The sequence below is a fragment of the Narcine bancroftii genome, chromosome 7 (genome assembly GCF_036971445.1).
Source record: "Narcine bancroftii isolate sNarBan1 chromosome 7, sNarBan1.hap1, whole genome shotgun sequence".
In the NCBI taxonomy this organism is placed as follows: domain Eukaryota; kingdom Metazoa; phylum Chordata; class Chondrichthyes; order Torpediniformes; family Narcinidae; genus Narcine; species Narcine bancroftii.
In genome coordinates, this window is record NC_091475.1 from 207864449 (window position 1) to 207892242 (window position 27794).

A 27794-nucleotide genomic window follows, 5' to 3' on the forward strand; every position below is an offset into this window, starting at 1 on the left:
ACCGATGTGCATTAAGTTACCTGTGCAGCTTTTGACAGCTCAAGCCCTTGTCGATTCTCAAGGTCAGCCCCAGAACAAAGTCGTAGCGGGGGTCATTAGGGTAACTGCAGGGGGCACAATGCGACTTTTGAAAACTCCCACAGCGGGGGGGGGGGAGGAGGAGGTTCTACTGCCTAACTGCCCCGCATGAACCTACTCCGTTCCATCTGCCGCTGTCCCCCTCCATCTCCCTCCGATGTAACAGACCAACGCGCTGTTTATATTGCGGACTAGTGAGACTAGGCTGCGGGTGGAGGGGAGTTCAGAATGCCTCATTTTGAGAGGGAGTCAATGACACCAACCCTGTCTATTCTAAACCAGATGTTGAGCAGCGGGTTTCTTTGCTGAATGACCAAAGGAACTGCTCACACTAATCAACTGGGACTCTTCTATTCAGGAAACAATTTATTGATTTGTAGAGATGAAATTCTTGTCCTTTCTATGTAACGTTTGTCTCTATGTGTGTTACGTCTGGTTGTGTTTTGCACCGAGGACTGGAGAACGCTATTTCATCGGGTTGTACTTGTACATCTCCATCGGGCACACAAAACTCAAAACGGTCAACCAGTTTACCTATCTCGGCTGCACCATTTCATCAGATGCAAGGATCGACAATGAGATAGACAACAGACTCGCCAAGGCAAATAGCGCCTTTGGAAGACTACACAAAAGAGTCTGGAAAAACAACCAACTGAAAAACCTCACAAAGATAAGCGTATACAGAGCCGTTGTCATACCCACACTCCTGTTCGGCTCCGAATCATGGGTCCTCTACCGGCATCACCTACGGCTCCTAGAACGCTTCCACCAGCGTTGTCTCCGCTCCATCCTCAACATCCATTGGAGCGCTTTCATCCCTAATGTCGAAGTACTCGAGATGGCAGAGGTCGACACCATCGAGTCCACGCTGCTGAAGATCCAGCTGCGCTGGATGGGTCACGTCTCCAGAATGGAGGACCATCGCCTTCCCAAGATCGTGTTATATGGCGAGCTCTCCACTGGCCACCGTGACAGAGGTGCACCAAAGAAAAGGTACAAGGACTGCCTAAAGAAATCTCTTGGTGCCTGCCACATTGACCACCACCAGTGGGCTGATATCGCTTCAAACCGTGCATCTTGGCGCCTCACAGTTTGGCGGGCAGCAACCTCCTTTGAAGAAGACCGCAGAGCCCACCTCACTGACAAAAAGCAAAGGAGGAAAAACCCAACACCCAACCCCAACCAACCAATTTTCCCTTGCAGCCGCTGCAACCGTGTCTGCCTGTCCCGCATCGGACTTGTCAGCCACAAACGAGCCTGCAGCTGACATGGACTTTTACCCCCTCCATAAATCTTCGTCCGCGAAGCCAAGCCAAAGGGAGAGACTTGTGCAATCCGATGTCAATAAACTTGACTTAATTTGATAATCGGACTGAGTTAAGCTGGTTAAAATTCTTCTTCTATAGAACACATAACAGTACAGCACAAGAACAGGCCTTTCACCCCACATCTGCTGAACATGATGTCCAAATCAAATTAAAGCTTCTGCTTGCACGTGTAAAATTATGTTGCTCACCATTCTCTATCAATGTTTTGCAAGTTCTCAAAGTCGTCGTTATGTAATATGGAGACGCTCTCCTATCAGGCAGTTCTTAAAGGGGCAAGCAATCAACTTTATTATTGCTAGACTTGATGCTCTCTCACGTTGGGGCAATGACTAGAGCCATTGCCTCACCACTCTAGCGATCTGGCTTCTGCCCTGAATTCTGGTCACATTCTCTCTGTGACCGTGTGAGCTTCCTCTCGAGGCTTCCATCTCCCCTCCAATCTCCAAAAGGTGGGCCGGTAGATTATTGGCCGTTGCTGTAGAGTGTAAGCGAGTTGTAGAATCTGGGGGTGAGAAATTATAGAAATGTGGGAAAATTTCAAGAAAGGGAATAGCATAGATTTGTGAACATGGTTACGGGAAAGTCAGAGCAAACTTGATGGGCCAAAGGAACATTATCCTACTGCAGCATTCTTGTGGAAAACAAAAGACTTCAAGGCATGTGAAGTAAAAGGTTTGAATGTTGTGTTGCCCTTGGCGGAGGGATGCATTCTACCAAGAGCCCTTTAGTTCAAAATATTTTCTTTTGTATTTGAGAAAGATAATTGAAGGTTGATGTGTCACTTAGTCTTGAAACTTAAATTTAGTAGTTTCAAGTTTTGTGCTGTTCCGACAGAAAATCTGTTTTTTACAATCAAAGTTGACAATTTCCTTGGGGTAGTTGGCCTTGCCAAAGTAGTCTGGAACCGGCCCTGCCTCCGTCTGTCACTTTTCTGCCCAACTCTGCATCCTGTCTATACTCTGTAGAGGGGTGGGATGGAGAGAGCACAGACCACCAGTGATCCGGGGCACACTGAGGACGTTCACATTATATGTGTGCAGAACATTGAATATGTTGGCATTAAAATTCTTGTGTGAGTTCCTGAACTGTGCAAGTCTAAGGGTGCCAGACTGACTTCTTCCCACAAGTTGACTCTGGTAGGTTAAGTGGTATTGTGGTTACGTCATGGGACCAATAATTCAGGGGACGGAACATCGGATCTGTGTTTCCCTGAACTTGGAATTGAGAACCTAGCATTTACCACATTATTGTTTAGAAGAACACGCGAGAAAGTACAAGTATCCAATAAAAATAGGAACACGAGCAGACTTTCATCCTGCTCCACCGTTCAATATGCTGGTCAACCTCATGCCTCAACTCCTCTTCCCCATAGCCCTCAACCCCAACCCCCCCCCCCCCCCACCGATCTCCAAACATTATCTACTTCCTCTAAGTACATCTGGCAATAAATCTGTACTTTGGCGATTGTAACCTCAACGGCCCTAGGATAGAGAATTCTTAAGGAACCTTGACCCGCCTCAGTTTTCGACGACCAGCCCCTTGCCTTGTACCTACGACCCCCTCGTCCAAGATTCTCCCACTGGAGAAAATATCTCAAAATCTACCCTGTCGCTCCTTCTTGTAATCCTCAAAGTTCTAAAGAGCAGAGAACCTGATGTGTTGAGCTTGTTTTGATAGATCAAAACGTTCAGGGTTAATTGGGTGTAAATTGGGCATCATGGACTCGTGGGCTGAAGTGGCCTGTTACCGTAGTGTATGTTTAGATTTTTTTTTTAAATGTAAAAATTTAGCCTGTCTCCAATGCTACTATATCCTACGTAGATCAGAAGTGTGGTAGGAATCACCAAAACCCTGAAGAACTGTAACAATACTTTCCTATTTTGAAACCTTCAAACTCTATGCAATAAAGCCCAATGTGTCATTTGCCCTCTTAACTTCTTGTTCCACCTGCCAGCCTACTTTCATGATCCGTGCACTTAGATCCCTCTGCACATCATTCATTTGTAGTGCCTTTCCTCTCAGAGAACGTAAAACACAGTACAGGCATTTTGGGCCACGATGTTGTTCCGACCAATAGAAACCTACTCAACAATCTAAACCTTCTTTACCATACACCCATAACCCTCTATTTTTCTTACATCCACATGGCTCTCTAACAGTCTTTGAATGTCCTTTTTGTACCACCCCTGGGAATGCATTCCAGGCACCCACCACTCTCTGGGTGGAATGGTTGGCGTAGCCAGCGATCGAGACTGGAGTCCAAATCCCACGCTGTACGTAAAGAGTTTGTATGCTCCCCCTGTGTCTGCATGGGGGTTTCCCTGGGGGCTCCGGTTTCCTCTCACCGTTCAAAATCTTCCGCGGGTGTAAATTGGGTGGTGCGGGTTCATGGGTTGAAATGGCCTGTTACTGTGCTGAATGTCTAAATATATTTAAAAAAAAAACCACCCTGACATCCCCCAAAACTTTCCTCTCACTGGTGGAGGATCTCAAGGTTTTCCATATTGAATTCTATTTGCCAAGTCGACAATTTTCCCATCCCTATCAGAGAAGAATTTCCCCTAGTTTCTTGCTATTGAGGGGGTGCAGCAATGGTTCACCAGTCCGTTTGCTCCGATGGCAGGACTTATGGATACAGAAAGATTGGATGGACTAGGATTGTAATCAGTAGGATTTACAACTGGCTTTCAATCTTTTACTTCCCACTTTAAGTAATCCATAGGCCATCGGTGCTCGGTGATGAGTAAGGGATTGCTTAAGGTGGGATGTAAGTGGGAAGGGAAGGTTGAGAATCATTGCTCTAGACCCAATTGTTACTGAGATACTTTACTTTAGAGTTCTGAAACCGTGCATATCACGAGTCAATGAGAGACGATTAAAACAGTGGTTTTCAAACTTTTTGGGCCCTTACTAATCATTGAGCACCGATGGCATAGGAAATACTTAAGGTGGTATGTGAGTGGAAAGAAAAAGGTTGAGAACCACCGATTTAGAAGAATGAGAGGAGAACTCATTGAGACGTATTACATTTTCTCAGGACTCGACAGGTTAGATGTAGGAAGAATGGTCCCAATGTTGGGGAAGTCCAGAACAAGGGGTCACAGTCTAAGGATGAGGGGAGGCCATTTAGGACTGCGATGAGGAGAAACTTCAAATGTTTTTAGATGTAGAAGGCCCTTCTGGCCCACGCATCTGTGCTTAATGCACCAATTAACCTACAATTCCCGTACATTTTGAAGGGTGGGAGGAAACTGGAACACCTGGAGGAAACCCACGCAGACACGGGGATAGTGTACAAACTCCTCACAGACAGTGCTGGAGAGTTGTGAACTTGGGGAACTCCTGACCACGGAAAATCGTTGAGGCCGATTTGTTGGATATATTTTGAAGGGTGTTGGTCCCTATTGGCCAAAGGGCTCAAGGGATATGGTGAGAAAGCAGGAATAGGGCACTGAGGTCATATGATCAGCCGTGATAGTATTGAATGGCGGTGCTACACTAAAGGCTGAATGGCCCTCTCGCACTTATTTTCTATGTTTCTAACTGTCCTGCCGATGTACCTCCTTGAGGACCCAGAGTGATGGCTCTCCCAGATGGGCGTGTAGGTGTGATAGGGTCTGTGGTTTTTAGATTTATTTCACGTCTAATACCCCTGGGGATGGAAATCTGTATGCAACTCCAAACTCTTCTCTGTACTTAGAGTGAAATCCTCCTCCTCACAGCTGGTCCTGATTTGTGAAGCCTCTCATTTGGCTACACGATAGGATGTAAAATGATATGACACGAAAGTTGTAAAAGAAGCAAAAATGCTGGGGGAATTCAGCAGGCCCCACAGTGTCCATAGAGGAGGTAAAGGTATATCCATCCTTTTGGGCCTGAGCCCTTCATGTAAGTATGAACTAACCGTTGGGGCAGCATGGGTAGCAAAACATTATTTCAGTGCCAGCGCCCCGGGTCGGAATCTGGCGCTGTCTGCAAGGGGTTTGTGACGTTCTCTCTGTTTCGATGTGGGCATCCTCAAGGCGCACCGATTTCCTCTCACTCTCCAAAAATGAGTGTGGATTTTAGGCTAATTGGTGTGTTTGGGCGGCACGGGCTCCAAGGCCAGAAGGGCCTGTGACCTTGCTGTAAGCGTAAATTTATAAATTATTTTTATTAAAAAAAAGCAGGCAGGTGCCTGAACAAAAAGTTGGTGGCAGGAGGGAAGATGGGACAGGGGGTAGGGACAGCGACCAACAGCCGAGAGGGCATGGATAGACAGGAATGGGGGGACAGGAGAGGAAAGGTGAGAATTGATCTGGGGAGGGTCTGTGAATGCAGTGCTGGAGAATAGGAGACAGAGGGGTAGCGAAAGAGAGACAGAGCTGGAGGAAAGGAGATGTAGGAAAGGGGAGATGTTGGAGGGGTGGGGGGGCTAATGGATATGAGAATTTATTGTCATATACAAAAGTACAATGCATCAAAATTCTTACTTTCGACAGCCACAGAGGTATATAAGACACAGAAACAATAGTGTATATTAAATTACCATTTCAGATAGATAATTAAATATTCACTGTTGTAGTTGGTACAAAAAAAGTTGCGCCTGAACAGTATAGACAGATCTTTTGGTAGTTCCAGTATAGTTTACAGTTAGGGTTGCACAGAAAGATTTGAGAGCCTCGTCGCTGTTGGATATAAACCATTGTTAAACTTAGAGGCGCCGGAGTTCAGGCTTCTGCCTGGAGGTCACAGTGAGAAGAAGGTGTGACCAGGGTGAGGGGGTCCCTGAATGATGTTGGCTGCCTTCTTGAGGCAGCATCCCACATAGATGTCTTCAGTGGACAGGAGATTGTTGCCTGTGATGGGCTTGGCTAGGTTTGCCACTTTTGCAGTCTTCTGGGTTCCTGTTCACTGGATGAATGAACAGCTGAGATGTATTGTCCAACTAAAATAATTTGAATAAGAGATTGGACCTCTTTTCGAGCAGATGGGGCCCCATACAACTTATGGATGGTGCTGCATCTACCACTCACCCGCAGTAGCTGGGAGAGAAATCATGGGAAGGCCTCGGGGAGATTCAGGAGCAGGACAATTGGGCAAAAAATCGAGGTCTGATTTCTACTCTGAGTGCTTTGAGGATCTTTGGAATTCTCCACCTCCAAGAACTCTTAGAGTTTGTGGATTCCAGGAGAATCAAGGTTCTGGGGTTAATCAGAACATCCATGCTGGATGATGGAAGGGGCATAGAAATTAAGTTGAAGGCCATTTGGGTCTCCACCTTCTTCCTCTTTGATTAATCTAGTCTCATTACATAATAAAATCTGATACACTGGTTGGTTTGCACTGGTACTGGTTTCACCAACTGAATGTGTTAGCTAAAAATGAGCACAACAGAAAAGAAGAACATTATGTTGAACAAGAAAGTTGGGGCTCACTGCATCTGGAGGAACTCAGCAGGTCACACAGCATCCATAGAAAGTAAAGAGTAACCAACGTTTCAAGCCTGAGCCCTTCATCAAGTGGGGGTGGGGGAAGAATTAAGGAGAGAAGGACAAGAACATCCTGTATGGGTAAGAAGGCATAGGGTGTGTTGGCCATTAGTCGTGGGATCAAGTTCAAGAGGCACGAGGTAATGTTGCAGTTAGACCCCACTTGGAATATTGTATACAGTTCTGGTCACCTCATTACGGGAAAGATGTGGATGCTGGAGAAAGGGTGCAGAGGAGATTTACAAAGATGTTCCCTGGAATGGAGAGCATGCCTTATGAGGATAGGTTGAGATTCTTCTCCTTGGTGCAACAGAGGTGACCTTATAGAGGTGTACAATCAATGGGAGGCATTGATTGTGTGGATGGCCAGAGGGTTATTTTTTTCCTCAGCGCTGAAATGATAGCACGAGGAGGCATAATTTTAAGGTGCATGAAGTCCAGGGGGAATGTGAGAGGTAAGTTTTCACACAGAGAGTGGTGGGTACATGGAATACACTGTCGTCAACGGTGGTGCGGACAGGTACAATAGGATCTTTTAAGGGACTATTAGATAAGCACATGGAACTGAGGAAAATGGAGGATTATGCAGTAAGGGAAATTCAAGGCAGTTGTTATTAGATAGACCAGCCCTCAAATGTTTATGTTCTAACCTCTATTGCAACATCTAAGGAGACAACTAACCCTCACCATTTTGGCTTTTAATTTCTCCCTCTTGTGTTTTGCTTTAGATCTGTTGCAGAAGCACTGAAAACAGGTGGGAATGTGGAACCCGAGTATTTTGACCAGGTCACCATCTACTTCAGCGACATTGTTGGTTTCACCACAATATCAGCAATGAGTGAGCCGATTGAGGTCATTGATCTCTTGAATGACCTCTACACTTTGTTCGATGCTGTTTTAGGCAATCATGATGTTTACAAGGTAAGGATTTGCAGGGAGCATCAACAAGATATTGGGTTAGAGTGTGGTTAACCCGATCAATGAGAAGGAACAGGAGCTCTAATGGACAACCACCATCTGCCTTCCCCATACAATAACATCATAGTTGATCTGATCATTATCCACTTTGGTGCCTCATAGAGTTTATATATTTTTATGGCGCAGAAACAACTTATCCATGCTGACCAATTTGATCTTTAAACTGTTGATTCTACGTGGTCCAAAAATCTTTCCATCTAAATCAGTGGTTCTCAACCCTTTTCTTTCCACTCACATCCCACTTTAAGTCACCCCTATGCTATCGGTGCCCTGTGATTAGTAAGTGATTGCTTAAGGTGGGATGTGAGTGGGAAGGGAAGGTTGAGAACCACTGCTCTAGACCCAATTGTTACTGAAATATTTGGCTTGAGAAAAATTGTCATTGGCCCATTTCCTTTGGAGTTCTGAAACTGTGCACATAACGAGTCAATGAGGGACCATTAAAACAGGGGTTTTCAAACTTTTTCTTTCCATCCACATCCCACCTTAAGCCATCCCTTACTAATCACAGAGCACCGATAGCATAGGGATGACTTAAAGTGGGATGTGAGTGGAAAGAAAAAGATTGAGAACTACTGATCTAAACCTTGAATAGAGAGAAAGACTCATCTCCACCTTTTCTCCTGAGTAGAGTAGTCCTAAAATTCATCATCTTCTGAAAGAAGCCAACCAAAGCCAACTTTAGTGCTAAGTTCCACTCTGTGCTAAGTTCCACTCTGACCTCAAATTCACTTGGTCCATCTCTAGCAACACTCAATCTCTTTGTCTCCATCCTGGAGATTAACTCTCAACGGACATTTTCTACAAACCTACTAACTCCCAAAGCCACCTCAACTAAACCTCCTTGCACCCTATCCCTTGAAAGGATTCCATTCCTTTATCACAATTGTTCCGTCTCAGTCGCATCTGCACCCTGGACGAAGACTTCAAGCGAGATCATCCTAGTTGTCCTCCTTCAACAAACATGGCTTCCCCTCTACTGCAATCAATCCGGCCCTCACCTATATCACATATGCCCTGGCCTCCTCCACCCCGAGACACTACAAAAACAGGATTTCCCTTGTCCTCCTCTACAACACCACCAGCCCTCCGAATCCAACGTATCATCCGCTGCCATTTCCACTACCACTCCCCTCTTCACCTTCCGCAGGGACAACTCTCTACATGACTCCTTCATCCACTCCTCCCTTCCCACCAACCACCCCATTGGCACCTACCTTTGTCCATCCTCACCACCATTTGGGCCCCAAAAAGTCATTCCAGGTGAAGCAACACTTGTGAATCTGCAGGGGTCATCTACTGTATCTGGTGCTCTCATTGGAGAGCCTGAACTCAGACTGGGCGATCATTTTGTTGAGCACCTTCTCTCTGTCTTCAGCAAAGGCGGGGATGACCCAGCTACCACCATTTCAATTCCCCACCCAATTCTCATGCCAACATGCATTATCAGAACAAGAAACAACACCTCATATTCCGTCCTGGCACCCTCCAACTGGATGGCATTAACATTCACTTCTCCGGTTCCCGCTAACACCTCCCCACCCGTTGTCTCTCCCTTTCCCTTTTACCTCTGTCTCCTTTCATTCACAGAGCCACCTCTTCCCCTGATCTATTCTCACCTTTCCCCTCCAGCCCTCCTGTCCATGTCCAATTATGGTCTCTTGCCTGTTGGCCTAGGCTCCTCTCCCTGCCCCTTCCCCAGGTTTTTTATTCAGGAGCCTGCCTGCTCTTTGCTCACACCTTGACAAAGGGCACATGCTCACAACATATCTTTACCTCCCCTGCACACTGTGTGACCCGCTGAGCTCCTCCAGGAGTTCTGTGTTTTTTCTCATTGTCACTGTCGGGTTTTATTTTGGCAATGAGGAGCAAAATTTAATGTGATAGTTTTCTTCTTACTTGTTGTAGAGCACGAGTGAGTGGTGTCTAACACCTATTGGGTAACCAAGACATTCCATTCACACCCCTACCTGTACTGGAGAACGTTTGGGCACCTCCCAGCTCTTAAGCTATTCCACCCATCAGTCTTGCTCTGCTGTTCCATTAATCATGTCCAATTCCCCTCTCGAGCTCCCTTTCATCGTTTTTATGGACCTGATATATATTCCTTCAAAATGGCTTTAAGTTCACTTTTGTTTTATGTTTGACAAGCACCTTTACTTTAAATGCATTCTCCTTTTGAAAATAATTAACTTATTTTCCAGCCTCACTTGAAAAAATGACAAACCATGGGGCTTGTCAATCGTGTTAACACGTCGCACTTAAAATTCTTCTGCACCCTTGATGCCAAGCTGACCTGAAATACTCTCCCTTTCTCTCTCTCTCTCTCTCTCTCTCTCTCTCTCTCTCTCTCTCTCTCCTCTCTCTGGACTGTGTCTCGCTCTCTCTCTCTCTCTCTCTCTGCCAGCCTGCCTGTCTGTCTCTGTCTCTTCCAGTATCTCTATCTCTCTTTATCTCCATATCTTTCTCTGTCTATCTCTCTCTCTATTTACAGTATACTGTGTGTGTGTTTGTGCGCATATGTGTGTGTGTGCACTTGTGCTTGCATGCGTGTGTGTGTGTGTGTGCACTCATACACCTGTGCATGTATGTGTGTGCATTTGTGTGTGTGTGTGCGTGTGTGTGTGTGTGTGTGTGTGTGTGTGTGTGTGTGTGTGTGTGTGTGTGTGTGTGTGTGTGTGTGTGATGTACAAATAACAAGTAGGCATGTCCATTGTTGTATCTCACCCCCAGTATGCCACCCTAGCCAAAGAATCATGTGGTTCTGTCGGTTCTTTCAGGTTGAAACCATTGGTGATGCTTACATGGTGGCCTCGGGGCTGCCGAAGAGAAACGGCAATAAACACGCGGCGGAGATTGCCAACATGTCCCTGCACCTCCTCAGCTCGGTGGGTTCCTTCAAAATGAGGCACATGCCAGAACTCCCCATCAAGATCCGAATTGGGATTCACTCAGGTGAGAGCCCCAATAGCTCAGCTGTCACATTATAAAAATCCCGTTGTTGTTGGAAGCTCAGTATAAATGCAGGGATATTATACAGATGGACATCTGTAGGGATAATGGGTTTACTGTCATATACATGGTACAATGTACATATGCACCGACATTCCTACTTGCTGCAGCTGAACAGGTGCTTCATGGAAAAAAACAACCTCAATAGTACACATGAAATTAAATTGAAATAAGATAATAAATACAAAAAATAGAGGGATAATAAACATTTACAATTACAATAGTGCAATAAAAAATGATGTTATAATATTGCAGATGGACCATTTGTGGTTTCATTGCTGTCTCTGAATAGCGCAACCAAGGAGGGTTCAAGAGCCCGACAGAAACTGTCTTTGAACCCAGAGGTGATGGTCTTCAGGCTTTTGTACCTTCTGCCCAAAGGTGACAGTGAGAGGTTGCTGTGACCAGGGTGATGGGGGTCCTTGTGGATTTAATTTGAAGTGATATTTTCAACTCTTGCCTCTGAACCCTGCGGAAAGAAGAACAGTCCCTACCCCATCCAGTTTGGCACCATCACTCACACTCCATGGGGTTCGAGGTAACCCCACACAAATTCTAGGCTGATGCCTGCACTGAGGCTTGTGTGATCATATCTCAAAGGTGTTGTCTTTTGTGTGAGAAGTTAAGACAGGGGCCTGCCTGCCCTCTCAGGTAGATAGAAAGTAAGCATAGCACTACTTTGAAACAATCATTTGCTATTCAACCATAATAAGACCATAAAACATCACAGTGGAATTATGCCATTCGAGTCTGTCCTGCCATTTCATCATGAAAATAGAATATAGAACATTGCAGCACGTTACAGTCTCTTCAGCCCATGCTGTGCCAACCAATGTAAACCTACTCCATCACAATGCAAATTCTCCCTACCTCACACCCATAACCCTCTATGTTTCCTACATCCATGTACCTAACTTAAATGTCCCTATTGCACCAGCCTCCACCACCACCATCCCTGGCACTGCTTTCCAGGCACCCACCACTACCTGTGTAATAAAAAGTACCCCTGACATCTTCCATAAACTTTCCTCCACTCACCTTGAACAGGTGTCCTCTGGTATTTGGTATTGTTTCCCTGGGAAAAAGGTGCTGGATGTCCACCTTATCTAAGCCTCTCATAATCTTATATACATCTATTAAGTCACGTCTCAACCTTCATCGCTCCAAAGTGAAAAGCCCAAACTTTGCTTCATGAGACACGTTCTTCAATCCAGGGAACATCCTGGTAAATCTTCTCTGCACCCTCTCAGAATCATCTACTGTACATCCTTCCTTTAATGAGATGACCAGAACTGAATGCGACCACTCGAAGTTTTTGCTGATTTGCTATCCTTTTCAGCTCTATTCTCCTGTTTTCTCTCTGTGATATTTGACCCCCTTCCTAATCAAGAACTTATTTACCTATATTTATTCAGATTTATTTTTTAGATGTGGACAAGGAGTTGGTACTTTTTTGCATTTGACTTGGCAGTGTTCCACAATTAAACCTTTTTTTGGCTCAATTTGGGTAATTTATTAGAATGAATAATTTATTAGAATGAATAAATTATTAGAATGAATAACTAAGATTCCCACAGGATCCAATATTATTTTTACTGGGAGATGTTAGAGGGATTAAACTGAAATTGAAACTAAATATGTATCAAATAAAATTTGTTAAAATTGTCTTGGCAATGGGTAGAAAATGTATTGCTATAACTTGGAAGTCAGATACTGATTTGGGACTGGAGAGATGGCAGAAGTTCAGAGTTGGATTCCACTTGAGAAAATTACTTATAATTTAAGAGATAAACATGATATATTTTGTGAAATATGGACACCATATATACAAACTGTTGGTATTAAAATTTAAATGAATCTCAAACATATCCTTTCTCTTATAGATCTTTATAAATATACATAAGTTTAAAAATATCAGAAAGTGAAGTGCTCCTGTTATGGTTTTCTTGTCCCTCTTCTTTATTTTAGTTTGTAGTGCTATAGGCCCAGAGGACCCCAAAACCCAACAGCAATAGAAATTCACCAAGACAAATGGTTATTTAAACAAAAGTCATTTTAAAATTTTATTTAAAATAAAACTGGACTTTAACTTAACTTAACCTAACTTAACCCCCTTCTAATTCTAATCGCATGTGTATGTAATGTGTGTGCATGAGTTCAGAAAAGTTCTCTGATTCACAGTCCAATCTCACTTCTCACTCCTCCAACTTCACTGGTATCAGGCAATTCTTATACTGTGCACAGAATTTCACCAAGCTCTGGTGCTTAAATGGTTACCACTCAGGAAGGTTCTGGTTGGTTTCAGAGAGAGAGACACACAAACTGATTTACTTCCATCCGTCACTTCAGCGTCTTGCCAAATAAACATGCCCCATCAGGGTTTTCCAAATGATAACCTCTTCTGCTGCAGGTCACAGAGTTCCTTTTGTTTCCCTTATTTCTGGTGAAACACTCTAGCCAGCCATTTCCTCTTGTATAGACCACAAGGGTTTTCAACAGGCTGAACTCAGAACTCACAACCCATCTTCAAAATGGTGCTTCAACAAGCTGCCAGCTTGCCATGACTGCAGAAACCAGTTTTCTCTCTCTCTCTTTCTCTTAGAGAAAGCCCGTTTTGTCTCTCCTCTCTCTCTCTCTCTCTCTGCTTGAAAAACCATACAACCTTCTTAGAACAGCAAACTGCACCCAGAAAGATTGAGGCATCAGACCCAAACTTCTGAGTCCGTTCATCTGTTGCTTTCAAAACAATAATCCATGACTCCACAGCAGGTCCAATTAACACCTACTTGTGAAGTCCTTGTAGACATCCTTCAAAGTTTCTGCAAAGGCACTCGGAGCCTGAACTGTCTGGCTTGAGCAGAGCTCTGGCATTTTAAATAAGATCTGTTTTGTGAAGTGTTTGTGTTTGTTTGTGACCTTCATGACCCCCACAATCTACCTCCTCCAAAAACATAATCAATATATACAATATATAATTATATTATACAATATATAATATAATCCATCACAGTAGAGGGTTCTGGGGATTTATAGAAGGTTTTCCTTTCTTTTGTATTTCTTTACTTTCTTTTTATCTTTTTTATAAAATACCACATGTATTTGGATTCAGTTTGAAATATAGTGATATCTTTGCTAAGTGGTTTTATATTAAATAAAATATATTTAAAATAAAAAGAACTTATTTACCTCTGTCTTCAACATACCCAAAGCCTTGGCCTCCACAAACATTTGTGGCAATGATTTCCTCAGATTCACCTCCCTCTGGGTGAAGAGATTCCTCCTCAACTATGTTCATAAGGGACGTGTTTGCATTCTGACGCCGTGCCCTCTGGTCCCAGGCTCCCCCACTGTTGGAGACATCCTCTCCACCTCCACGCTGTCCAGGCCTTTCAGTATTTGATAGGCTTCCATGAGGTCCGCCTGATTTACTCTGGTAAAATATCTAAATTTTAATGTTCATTGTTCAGATATATCGTCAGAGTACAACCCTGAGAATCTTTTTCCTGTGGGCCAGGCAGAATTTCTACTGATCAGAGTGGTATACAAAAGAGAAAAATATAAACAATGAAAGAAATGTAAACTAAGTGTGCAATACAGAAAAAATAAATTCAGTAATAATTAATGTGCAAAGTGAGAGTCCTTAAACGAGTCCCTGATTGAGTTTGTTGTTGAGAAGTCTGACGGGGGAGCGGCTGTGTCTCAACCTGTTTTTATGAGTTTTTGGACCGATACCTCTTTACTGATGGCAGCAGCTAGAACAGCACCTGAATGATTTTTTTTGTGGGATTTTGCTATGTTCAAGGCAGCTGCTGTGCCTCAGGGATTATATGTGATGTTTCACTGATGTTTTGAAAATCCTGATCCTCCCAGCTTTTCCTATTTGCTAAATGAATTCCCTTTTGCACAAATTTTCTCAGTCACCTCTCACGTTGTAACTGTACTTATCTCTTTAAAATATACCCAGCAATTTTGCTTTATTTAAATTTTAGACATACAGCATGGTAACAGGCCATTTCAGCCCATGAGTCCGTGCCGCCCAATTTACACCCAATTAACCTACACCCTCAGTATGTTTTGAACGGTGGGAGGAAACTGGAGTCCCCAGGGAAAACCCACACAGACATGGGGAGAATATACAAACCCCTCACAGATAGCACGGGATTCAATGCCCAGGCCTGATCGCCGGCACAGTGAAGGCATTGCGGTAACCGCTTTGCCAACTGTGCCATTATACCTGCCACATTTGCTAATTGGAACATTAACCCCTGCACTTTTGATTCTTGCTACTTCCTCTTGTACTATGTATGTATAGATTGCCTGGATAGCACGCAACATAAAGTTTCCCACTGTATCACTGAACAATTCAATTCAAGGCATTCGAACAGGACAGGACCTTTGATCCACGGTGTCTATGTTGAACACTCTGTCCAAATCAAATTAAAACTCTGCTGCCTGCACAATAGATATTCCACCATCTCCTTCATATTCACGTGACCACCTAGAATCCTCTTAAACGCCACTATTGTATCTACCCCCACCACTGCCCCTAGCCCCCACCACTCTCGGTGTGTAAAAAATATTGACTGTACATCTCCCTTAAACTCTCTCCCCCTTCCCTTAAATCATGTCCAGTGGATGAAGCTTTTCCGCTGGGGAAAAGATTCTGACTGACCACTCCATCAATGCCTCTCACAATTTTATACACCCCAGTCAGGCCACCCCTCTGCTTTCAGAGCCTTGCCTACAGTGTGGGGCTTTCGAATCCTGCCAAGTCCCACTTTTGATGGAAATTCTCCTCTCCTGTTTCTCTTAGGGCCGTGTGTGGCTGGTGTTGTGGGTCTGACCATGCCCAGGTATTGCCTCTTTGGAGATACAATCAACACTGCTTCTCGAATGGAATCCACAGGCTTGCGTGAGTAACAATTAGGTTGAAATAATGAATTCACTTCCCAAAAATATCTGAGGGCCGTAAAGGTAGGAATGGCAGGACCTCACTTTTCTATGAATAATTTCTACATGATTCTCCTTTTTATAATTTGCTTTAATGGAATCCTACCATTACCGAGTCACAGCAGAATGCAGGCGTTTTCACCAACTGTACTGGAGCCAGCCATGTGAACAGAGCACCCTACAAAATGGTATGTATCCAACAGCGTTTGACCTTCCCATTGGATTTGCCTCCAGCGGCCCATCAGGAAACAACTTCCAGCTGATGACACTTCACGTCATATGAACATCCTCCATGTTCTGCCTTTGTTCTTTTCACAAAGACTTGTTAAAGGGAGTTCGAGAGAGCTAACTTGTTCATGCCATTAATGTTTACAACAGGTGGGTGAGGGTGGTGATTATGGCTGGAGCGGGAAGATTATTGCCTGACTGTGGAAAACACACATAGAAAGTTGGAACCATTGATGGAGTTTCCACTGATGGAGAGTGAGGATCACTGATGGAGAGTGGGAACCACTAATGGAGAGTGGAGTTCACTGATGGAGAGTGGGGATCACTGATGGAGAGTGGGAGCCACTGATGGACAGTGGGGTTCACTGATGGAGAGTGGGGATCACTGATGGAGAGTGGGGACCACTGATGGAGAGTGGGGTTCACTGATGGAGAGTGGAGTTCACTGATGGAGAGTGGGGTTAACTGATGGAGAGTGGGAACCACTGATGGAGAGTGGAGTTCACTGTGGAGAGTAGGGGCCACTGATGGACAGTGGGGTTCACTGATGGAGAGTGGGGATCACTGATGGAGAGTGAGGATCACTGATGGAGAGTGGGAACCACTGATGGAGAGTGGGAGCCACTGATGGACAGTGGGGTTCACTGATGGAGAGTGGGGATCACTGATAGAGAGTGGGAACCACTGATGGAGAGTGGAGTTCACTAGTGGAGAGTAGGGGCCACTGATGGACAGTGGGGTTCACTGATGGAGAGTGGGGATCACTGATGGAGAGTGAGGATCACTGATGGAGAGTGGGAACCACTGATGGAGAGTGGGAGTCACTGATGGACAGTGGGGTTCACTGATGGAGAGTGGGAATCTCTGATGGAGAGTGGGAACCACTGATGGAGAGTGGGGATCACTGATGGAGAGTGGGAGCCACTGATGGACTGACTACTGATGGAGAGTGTGGATCTGAGATGGAGAGTGAGGATCCCTGACAGGGAGTGGAGGCCATAGGTGGAGAGTGGGACCACTGATGAAGAGTGGGGTTCACTGATGGAGAGTGGGGACCATCAACAGAGTTGGAGACTGGATACACAGTGGAAATGATTGCTCATGAGTGTAAACCATCAAGTCAAGTCTATTATTATCCAATTGCACAAATACACCCTGACGAAACAGTGTTCTCCGGACTTTGGTGCAAAACACACAGGCACACAACCAGATACCTACAGACAAACAATACATATGCAGGACAAGTATTTAATTGATATGAATAAATAAAAATAAAAATGTTATTTATTGAATAGGAGTGTCTCGAATGGTTAGTGTGAGCAGATCCTTTGGTCGTTCAGTATTCTCACTGCCCGTAGTCAGTAGTGAGTGTGGACTGTTGCTATGGTCATTGATAGAGAATAATCAGATCACTGAAATTCCTAGCGGTCAGCTGTATGGTCCATGTTGACTGTGTGCTAAAATTGGACTTCAGTGAATCCCACTTCCTAGCTCCCACCCCGTAGTGTTGTCAAAATGACTGTCCACTTAATACATGACTAAATGTACGAGGTTCTCCCTGTAAGGTGCTTGCGGCCTTTCTGAAAACTGCTGCAAATTTCATGTCACCTGACCAAAGCGGCATATAAACACAAGGAAAAGATTCCTTGTTTTCCTCACTGATGCCTTATCGCTCCTGCTTTGCAGCTTATCGAATTCACGTCAACCAGAGCACTGTAAAAATCCTGCGCAGTTTGGATGAGGGCTATGAAATACAGGTCCGCGGACAAACCGAGTTGAAGGTGAGGAAGCGAAGGCGGAACCAAGCCTGCACATTCCTGGGTTTATTGGTCTATTCATTTGTACTTTGATTTTATTGCTCTGCTTAGCAGTAGCCTGCTGTACAAGGGTCTACGTACCACCCAAACCTCTGCTCCGATGGTGACCAGGATTCTGCAAGACACTCCTATTCTTCATGCTGGTCCTCAGCAGATCAAATCAGATGCTATTTATTGTCATGTAATAAAGCAGAGGTATAATATTACCCAACATTGCCTTTAGTGCACCATAAGGCAGACGATGATTTGCCATTAGCGTTGCCCTTTACAGTCAGAGAAAGAGAATCAAACTCGAGTCAGCCCCAGTATTGGTGGATTTCCCTCCAGCATTTTCATAGTCTCTGCGGCCGCACAAGACTCCAGTTCAGTTCAAACCATCGGTCACCCTGGCTCAGATCCAAACTTCCGATACGATGAGGAAGCCTTCAGGGCCCTGAGTCAGCCCTTCCTGCCCTCAGCACTCTCTCGAAACCTGGTTCCAGTACTTGGTTCTTATGAGCCAGTCTCCAGCAGCCGGCAGCCTGGTGTTAGTCCATTGACCTCGAGTTTCCAGCAGCCGGCAGCCTGGTGTTAGTCCATTGACCTCAAGTCTCCAGCAGCCCACAGCCTGGTGTTAGTCCCTTGACCTCAAGTCTCCAACAGCCAGCAGCCTGGTGTTAGTCCATTGACCTTGAGTCTCCAGCAGCCGGCAGCCTGGTGTTAGTCCATTGACCTCAAGTCTCCAGCAGCCCACAGCCTGGTGTTAGTCCATTGACCTCGAGTTTCCAGCAGCCGGCAGCCTGGTGTTAGTCCATTGACCTCAAGTCTCCAGCAGCCCACAGCCTGGTGTTAGTCCCTTGACCTCAAGTCTCCAACAGCCGGCAGCCTGGTGTTAGTCCATTGACCTCGAGTCTCCAGCAGCCGGCGGCTGGGTGTTAGTCCATTGACCTCGAGTTTCCAACAGCCGGCAGCCTGGTGTTAGTCCCTTGACCTCAAGTCTCCAACAGCCGGCAGCCTGGTGTTAGTCCATTGACCTTGAGTCTCCAGCAGCCCACAGCCTGGTGTTAGTCCCTTGACCTCAAGTCTCCAGCAGCCGGCAGCCTGGTGTTAGTCCATTGACCTCAAGTCTCCAACAGCCGGCAGCCTGGTGTTAGTCCATTGACCTCGAGTTTCCAGCAGCCGGCAGCCTGGTGTTAGTCCCTTGACCTCAAGTCTCCAACAGCCGGCAGCCTGGTGTTAGTCCATTGACCTTGAGTCTCCAGCAGCCCACAGCCTGGTGTTAGTCCCTTGACCTCAAGTCTCCAGCAGCCGGCAGCCTGGTGTTAGTCCATTGACCTCAAGTCTCCAACAGCCGGCAGCCTGGTGTTAGTCCATTGACCTCGAGTTTCCAGCAGCCGGCAGCCTGGTGTTAGTCCCTTGACCTCAAGTCTCCAACAGCCGGCAGCCTGGTGTTAGTCCATTGACCTTGAGTCTCCAGCAGCCCACAGCCTGGTGTTAGTCCCTTGACCTCAAGTCTCCAGCAGCCTGCAGCCTGGTGTTAGTCCCTTGACCTCAAGTCTCCAGCAGCCAGCGTCCTGGTGTTAGTCCTTTGAACTCAAGACTCCAGCAGCCGGAAGCCTGGTGTTAGTCCATTTACCTAGAGTCTCCAGCAGTCGGCATGGTTTCCTTTCCCTGCAGCTCACTGCCTGGGTGTATCTTTCAGCTGCTGAGACCCTCACTGGTCCACCACCATGGTCACCGTCCTTAGGGTTGTCTCCTCTGCTTCTGCTTCTCACTGTGGGGAGTTCATAGGTTACCAGTGAGTCTGCTACCTTCCCAGAGTCTGAAACCCCTTGTGGCTGCAGCCGAACCCGGACGCCGCCATCTTGGGCCTGGAACCCCGCAGGATTTTAAATACAACACCGTTGTCTTCTTTAATGAGCCATTTGAAGCCCGTATGGAGCTATTGGCAGTCGGTCTGGGTGGTTGGATCCCGTGGAGCAGCACTGTGCCTCCGCTCCCCGCTCTCCCCAGGTCCACACCAGCTCTGACAATGCCACCACTTCTTCTCCCACTGCAGTCTGAACTGATTGCCACGACAGTCAGCTCAGGATGGTTCCAAGCCTGTTTGCTTTGGCCACTGGCCTCCACTTGGTCTTGACTTCTGAGCTACCATGACGGTAATGAGTTTATTGTCATACATGTTGTAAGTGGAACAGGAAGGGGAATACCAGGACCCTAGTGAGTAGGCCAGAAAACCAGAAATGGAGTCTCAGTGAGTAGAATGGGAAGGGGGTGGGGGGTACCAGGACCCTGGTGAGTATACCAAAAAAACAGAAATGGAGTCCAAGTGAGTGGAATGGGAAGGTTGGCCAAGGTGTTGGGAGGGTGCGGTGATACCAGGGCTCTGATGAGTAGGCCAACAAACCAGAAATGGAGTCCTGGTGAGTGGAACGGGAATTGGTTACCAGGAACTTGGTGAGTCAGTGGCCGGACCATCGGGATTTTGGAACCATAGGCTCAAGGGTGGCCAGCCTTTTAATTTTTAATTGAGACATACAGCACGGTCACAGGCCATTTTGGCCCACGAGAACATACCGAGAGTGTAGGTTAATTGGGCGGCACGGACACGTGGGCCAAAATGGCCTGTGACCATGCTATTTGTCTCAATTAAAAATTAAAAGTTTGGCCTGGGCTAGCGGATTATCAGAGTTTTACAATGGATGTGGATATCTTTGAGTTTTCATTCAGTAAGCTGTAAAAGATGCAGAACATATTCACGGGGATATTGGGATCAGAATGTTACTGATGTGAATCGAGGGCAGCTTGGTTGACATCGTGGTTAGCTCAACGCTGTTACAGTACCAGTGATCAGAACCGGGGTTCGAATCCATCACTGTCTGTGAGAAGTTCATACGTTCTCCACACGTCTGCGCGGGTTTCCTCCGTGCTTTGGTTTCTTACCATTGTACCGGGGTTGTAGGTTAATTAGGTGTTTTTGGGTGGCACGGGCCCGTGGCCAGGAGGGGCCCGTTACCATGATATACGTCTAAATTTTTAAAATGTAAAAAAATCAGTGATATCTGTGCTGCTTGTTTTAATGTTTTACTGCTAGTTAAAACCAAGAGGGAAATGTTACCCCTTTGCTTTATGTTCCAGGGTAAAGGCATTGAAGAAACTTATTGGCTTGTCGGGAAAAAAGGCTTCACTGATCCCTTACCTGAGCCGCCAGCCATCAAACCTGGGTAAGCACCTCCCATCAGAAGGGAGAGCTAACAGCAGACTGTAAGATAGGGATGGCACGTTGCTTCCAAATGAAGTACGCAGATTGTCGGGCACTGACAGGGTTTTAATGGAGCGCACACGGTGGAGGTTCCCATCCATCTCCGGATGCTTTCTGATGTGACAACTTTTTCTCCAGGTGACCTCAAAGAGTTTCGATGTCCATGTTTAATGCCCTGGGGAGGCTTGATAGTGCAAGTAAATGCCATTAAAGCTTATTGTCACATGTATGGGAGGCACAGTGAGAAAGTTTGTTTTGCGAGCTTTTCAGCTCGTCATCACATACATAATACGGCAATGAAAGCGGAGTACAGAGTTATAGAGTTAAAGTTGAAATAGGTGTAGGAACAGGAGCAGGCCATCTGACCTGTCGAGCCAGCTTCGCCATTCAGCAAGACTCATCTTGCCTTGGATTTGGGTCCAGCTGCTATTCAAAAATCTTCCCCTTCACTGTACGCAATGAGGCAACCTTTATTGTTTCCTTGGGCAGAGAATTCTCACAGATTCACCACTCTTTGGGAAAAGCAGTTCCTCCTCAACCCCATCCTAAATCTACTCTCTAAATTTTGAGGTGATGTCCCCTTGTTCTAATCTCACCTGCCAGTGGAGACAGTCCCCTTGCTTCTATCTTACATATTGCTTTTGTAATTTTAGATCTCCCATAAGTTCCTCCCTTATGCTTTTTAAACTCCAATGAGTATCGATGACTTGTTTCCTTGTAAGCTAGCCCTTACATTTCCAGAATCAACCCCCTCTGCACTACCTCCAAATATTCCCATTCTCAAGCAGTAAACAAAAAGCTGTAAAAACTCTGCAAGCCATGCAGCGTCCCTAGAAAAGCCACAGTCGGGGGATTGCATTCAAAGCCCGTGAGGTAAGGTTGCAGCTCTATAAAGTTCTGGTTGGACCACACTTGGAGTATTGCGTTCAGTTCTGGTCAGCTCATGGCAGGGGGGATGTAAATGCTTTAGAGAACACACAGAGGAGATTTACCAGGATATTTCCTGGATTGGAGAACATGTCATATGAAGCAAGGTTGGCAGAGCTAGGGCTTTCCTCTTGGGACCGATGAAGGATGAGAAGTGTACAAGATTAGGAGGGGTTTAGATAGGGTGGACAGCAGCATCTTTTCCCTGGAGTGACAATAGCAAATACCCGAGGACATCTGTTTAAAGGGAGGTGGGTGAAAATTTAGGGGAGACATCAGTTGTTTTTTTTACACAGAGCGCGGTGGGTGCCTGGAATGCATTGCCGGGGGTGACAGTGGAAATTGGTTCAATAGGGACATAAAAAAGGCTCTCAGACAAGAACTTGGATGGAAGAAAAATAGAAAGTTATCAGTGTCTGGTAGGGAAGGATTAGATCAGTGGTTCTCAACCTTTTTCTTTCCACCCACATACCTCTTTAAGTATTCCCTATGCCATTGGTGCTCTGTGATTAGTAAGGGATAACTTAAGGTGGGATGTGGGTGGGAAGGGAAGGTTGAGAACCGCTGCTCTAGACCCAATTGTTACTGAAATATTTTGCTTGATAAAAGTTGTCATTGGCCCATTTCCTGTGGAGTTATGAAACCATGCACATGGCGAGTCAATGAGGGACGATTAAAACAGTGGTTTTCAAATCTTTTCTTCCCACCCAGATCCCACCTTAAGCAATCCCTTACTAATTACAGAGCACCAATGACATAGGGATTACTTAAAGAGGGATGTGAGTGGAAAGAAAAAAGGTCGAGAACCACTGGATTAGATTATTGTGGAGTAGGTTTACATAAGTCCACACAACATCTGGGCCGAAGGGCCTGTATGTGCTGTCATGTTCTATGCGGTGAGAAGCTTTGCTTTGCATGTTAAGCAGGCAAATCAACACATCCTTAAGTAGAAAGAAAAGCTGGGAGAGGCTCAGTGGTATCCATAGAGGCAAATGGTTAGTCAATGTTTTGGGTCAGGGCTCCTTGTCGAGACTCCATGGCAGTGCAATAATAAAACAAAGTGCAGAGTCTCAAGTAAATCAAAAAATTCAGTGTATAGTGTAACTAGAGCAAGAGGAGGGTGCAGAGAAAAGTAAAGTTAAATGGGGCATGGTCTTTAACTGATGAGTCTAGAGAGGTCCATATAAGTGTCAGCCTGGATAACATAAATGAAAAGAAAAAGCTCAGTATATCAGACAATAAGTCTGAAGACTGACTGAAATGTAATATTTCAGGTATCCCTTCAAGTAGGCATTAATAGATTCAAAGACAGTTTCTTTCCTACTGTTGGCGTGATGCTATTACAGTCCCAGTGACAGGGTTTGAATCCACCGCTGTCTATAAGGAGTTTGTACATTTTCCCTGTGCCCACGTGGGTTTCCTCCAGACACCCCGGTTTCCTCCTACCCTCCAAAGACAGACAGGGTAGTAGACTAATTGGTCACATGGGGGTAATTTGGGCAGCGTGGGCTCGTGGCCAGAGTTCCCTGTAACCGTGCTGTGTCTCTAAATTAAATGAAAGCCATCTGACTGTTGAATGCACCTCTCTTTAGCAAAATAATGAAGCCCTTGCACTGTTTTAATTGTGCTTTTTTTCCCCTGTCACACAATACCCAGCACATTTGTTTGATTTTACAATGCATGTTGTATGCATTGACTTGCCTGGATAGCATGCAAAAGAAAGATTTTTTACTGTATCTTGCTACATGTGACAATAAACAATTCAATATGTTCCAATTAAATTCATTCCAATTCCTGGCCTGCTGAGTGCTTCCTGGAATCCTTCTTTCAATTTTCCAGCAAATAAATGCAAATCCGTGATTGTGGGTTTAAGTCGTAATCCCTTCCGGTAAGTGTGTCATTGACTGAGCAAAGCAGCCCCAGAGGTGATCCAGCCCAATGACCGATAGATCAGCATTACTCACTACTTGTTAAACCCACGCATCTAATGGGAGTGCCCCCCCCCCCCCAACCGGTGAGTGTGGGTCATTCTGCTATCGAGGAATCATACCGCTGTCTGAACGTCTTCCACAGAGCTAAAAGTCACGGGTTGGACCTGGAGGAGATTGCAGAGTGCAGAAAGTTAAAAGCAGCATGGCCCCCTGAGGTGAAGGACTAACGGAGGTAGTATGATACTGGGACCGTGCACATCGGGCAGTCTCCTTGGTTCCCTTTGGATGGTTTGTGATGCGCTTTTGCTTCCTTTCTTTCCCTCTGCCTGGACTGTATCAAATAGTGGCTGCGGTGGGAGAATTTCCTCAGTTACCTTCATAATTTTCACCTTTGCTTTGTGTAATTTGTGCTTTCCGTTGGCTTGTGTTTCGAAGATTGTTCAAGTTTATTTATCGTCCGATTGTGCAGGTACAACCCGATGAAACAGCGTTCTAGGGTTCCCGATGTAAAACACGCAGACACACAACCAGACGTAACTCACATACAATCCATACAGTCAAATATGCATCTATCAAAAGAAATTTTTATAATAGTTGAGTCATGGAGGGTTTGTATGGGCGGTTCATTCAATCGTCCAGCATTCACACTGCCTGTGGGAAGAAAATAATGTTTCTCAACCTGGTGACTTTTGCTCTAATATTTAAAGGGGAAACCTGAAAATTAAAAATCTTCATGAAAGTTACACCAGGCACGAATGTGACCGAGAACTTGCCAGTTCTAAAAGCTCTGAAACTGAGATGTAAATTACATTTGTAGTTTGCATCCACTGATATGGTATACCTGCCCATATCAACCTGTTGACTTTCAAACGTTCTACCTACAAGATGAGAGGTGATTTAATAGAAGTCTACAAGATTATAGGAGACTGCACATAGAGTATTGTGGTCACCTTGTTACAGGAAAGATGTGGAAGCTACGGAGAGGTTGCAGAGGAGATTTAGCAGGATGTTACCTGGATTGGAACATAAGCCTTATGAGGCAAGGATAGCAGAGCTGGGACTTGCTTTCTTAGGAGTGTCGAAGCATGAGAGGAGACTTAATAGAGGTCTACAGGATTATGAGAGGCATAGATGGGGTGGACAGGCAGCACCTGTTTCCCAGGACAGGAATTGCGAACATCAGAGGACATGTGTTTAAAGTGAAGGGATGGAAGTTTAAAGGAGATATCAGGAGTAAATTTTTATTCACATAGAGTTGTGGGGGCCTGCAATGCCTTGCCAGGGACGGAGGTGGAGGCTGAAACATTAGGGACATTTAAGAGACTCTTAGACAGGCACATGGATGGACGAAAAATAGAGGGTTACAGGGTAGAGAGGGTTTAGTACTTTTTTAAAGGAATAAATGGGTCGGCACAACATTGAGGGGTGAAGGGCCTGTACTGTGCTGTAGTTCTGTTCTATGTTCCGTGCCCCCAGGCCCCTACTCACATCCTATATGGGAAAGGGGATGGTGGTTGAATCATTTCACCTTGTCTACCAGACAATTCTGCATGGTCCATTGCACAAAGGAAGGGTCGTCATCCATAAGAACATTTCACAAGGGTTATTGATGAAGGCTTGTAGCAATCTAGGGTCTCTGGAGTGGCAACTGTTCAATCTATGTGTTAAAGGCAGGTGATAGGATAGAAAGCCATATATTCATATAGACTGCATCATATATTCAGAGATATCAATATGGGTTGGTCTATTAGTAGATAATAGCACATAGAATATCGAAATCTACAGCACAATACAGGCCCACAGTGTTGTGCCAATCTGATAACCTACTCTAACAACTGTTTAGAATTTCCCGACTGCATAACCCTCAATTTTTCACATTTCCATGTACCTGTATAATTGTTTCTTAAAAGATCCTATTGTTCCTACTTCCTCCATTATCACCCACCATGCACCCACCACACTCTGTGTGCAAACCTACCTCCTCTCTGTACTTACTCTCAAGCACCGTAATACTATACCCCCTCGTATTAGCCATTTCAGCAGGGATAAAAAGACTCCGGACAGCAACTTGATCTTCGGTAAAGAAGAGAATCGGCAGTCACTGGGTGCTAGAGCTGGAGAACCTCAGCAGGTCACGCACCATCCACGGCAAGTAATGGACAGTCAATGTTTTGACTGAGTCCTTCGTCAGGAGTAACAGAGGGCTCAGGCCTGACATGTCGACTTCCTTTGATTTTCTATGGAGGCCGTGTGACCTGCTGAGTTTCTTCACCACTTTTGTGGTAGAAAGAACCATTGCAGGCAAATGTCAGGTCAACTTTGGATTTAAAAGGGAGTGTATATTTTCCAGCTGGTGAAAATCAAGGTTTGGAGGTAAATGCTCATTGATCACAAATCATTTTGGGCAGGTGCAGAAACTAATCAAACAGGCTGATAGATCGGATGTCCTTTGCAACCGGAGGCAGGAGTGAAGATGGGTGGCAATGATCTCATAGGAGTACAAATTGAAGCATGAAAGTCTGCAGATGCTGTGATGGTCGTAGAATCACAGAGATTCTGGAGGAACTCAGCCGGTCTCATAGCATCTCTAAGACATTTTGGGCCTGAGGGCTTCTTCAAAGTGTGTGTAAAAAGCAAACTGGCACCTGAATTAAAAGGCTTGGGAAAAGGAAAGAAAGGGCAGCAGGAGCACATTAGCCTGTCCTCCTCGGTCCCTACCTCCCTCCTCTCCTCTCCTACCTTCCCTCCTCCCACCTTTTTTATTCAGCCACCTGCCTGCTTTTTGACGAAGGGACCAGGCTCGAAATGTTGGTCACCCTTTACTTCCTGTGGGCGCCGCATGACCTGCCGAGTTCCTCCAGCAGTGCGATCCCAGCGACGGCGGGCTTCCCTGTTTGACTCCTCGGCCAAGGGCGCACCTCGGAAGCACCGGTGCAGAATGTCACCTCACCAGAACACTCCTCACCTTGAGACGCTGACTCCGATTTCTTCTCCTCAGCTGCTGCCCGGACAACTGAGCATTAGATTTTCCGTACCTGTGCGTCCTTTCTGACCCTCTTCCTCTTTTCCTCCCTCGATTCCTTTCCACAGGGAGGACTGGCAAAAGACGGTGACCGAAGAAATCAAGACCTTGTTCCTCAAAGCAAACAAGACAACTTTCAAACAGAGGGCATGAGCGAAGTGGAATGATACAGTGTGAGATGACCCTGAGGAATCACCTTCACTGTCGACGCCAAGGGCTCTTTGAAGAAGCTGGAACGATAGCTCATTGCTTTAACAAGATTAAAGCCAATCTCTTTAATTCTGTTATTCCCCGCACATCAGAATGAAAAAGAAAACTATTTAAAGGAGGTAATCATCCGTTAATATTGTTCCAGTCCACAGAATGAAGGCAGGATTGTCAAGGCCTGTCCAGCGAGACTGTTTAGCAACGATACTGCACAATTTCCCCTTTTGCCCAGTCCTTAGGACTGCCCAAGATTAAACCCCTCATTCTTGGAGACTTTCCAGTTCTGATACATCGGCGTCTGTTGGCCAGCAGATCTGTTGCTCTGTCAAGGAGAAACCAAAGCAACAAGCCTCCCCGGACTATCAGGGGCTTGGGTATGTGCACTCAGAGAGGGGGATGTGGGCCGTGCTCATGGCGAGAGCAGGGGGGTCCGATCAATGGGGAATCCCCTCCCACTCCCCGACCTCTTCATCTCTCGTCTCCGCCCTGAGGATTAATCCCCATTTCATTCATGCAAGCCTACCTGTGAAGACCTGAGCAGAAAATTGAGCACCTACTGCGACGACAATGGTGTCTCTACTGGGCAGCGACTTGAGGTATAGTG

General features: G+C 45.6%; 1 protein-coding gene across 1 annotated transcript in view; it reads left to right on the plus strand.

The window, feature by feature from the left end:
- Positions 1–27136, plus strand: part of gucy2f (guanylate cyclase 2F, retinal) — a 70232-nt gene extending 43096 nt beyond the window's left edge. Inside the window, exons 13-18 of the mRNA XM_069892508.1 lie at positions 7606–7798; positions 10636–10810; positions 15681–15779; positions 17732–17826; positions 20980–21065; positions 27052–27136. Of these exons, the coding sequence (XP_069748609.1) occupies positions 7606–7798; positions 10636–10810; positions 15681–15779; positions 17732–17826; positions 20980–21065; positions 27052–27136 (733 nt within the window). The remainder of the gene's footprint in view (positions 1–7605; positions 7799–10635; positions 10811–15680; positions 15780–17731; positions 17827–20979; positions 21066–27051) is intronic.
- The last annotated feature ends 658 nt before the right edge of the window (positions 27137–27794 follow it).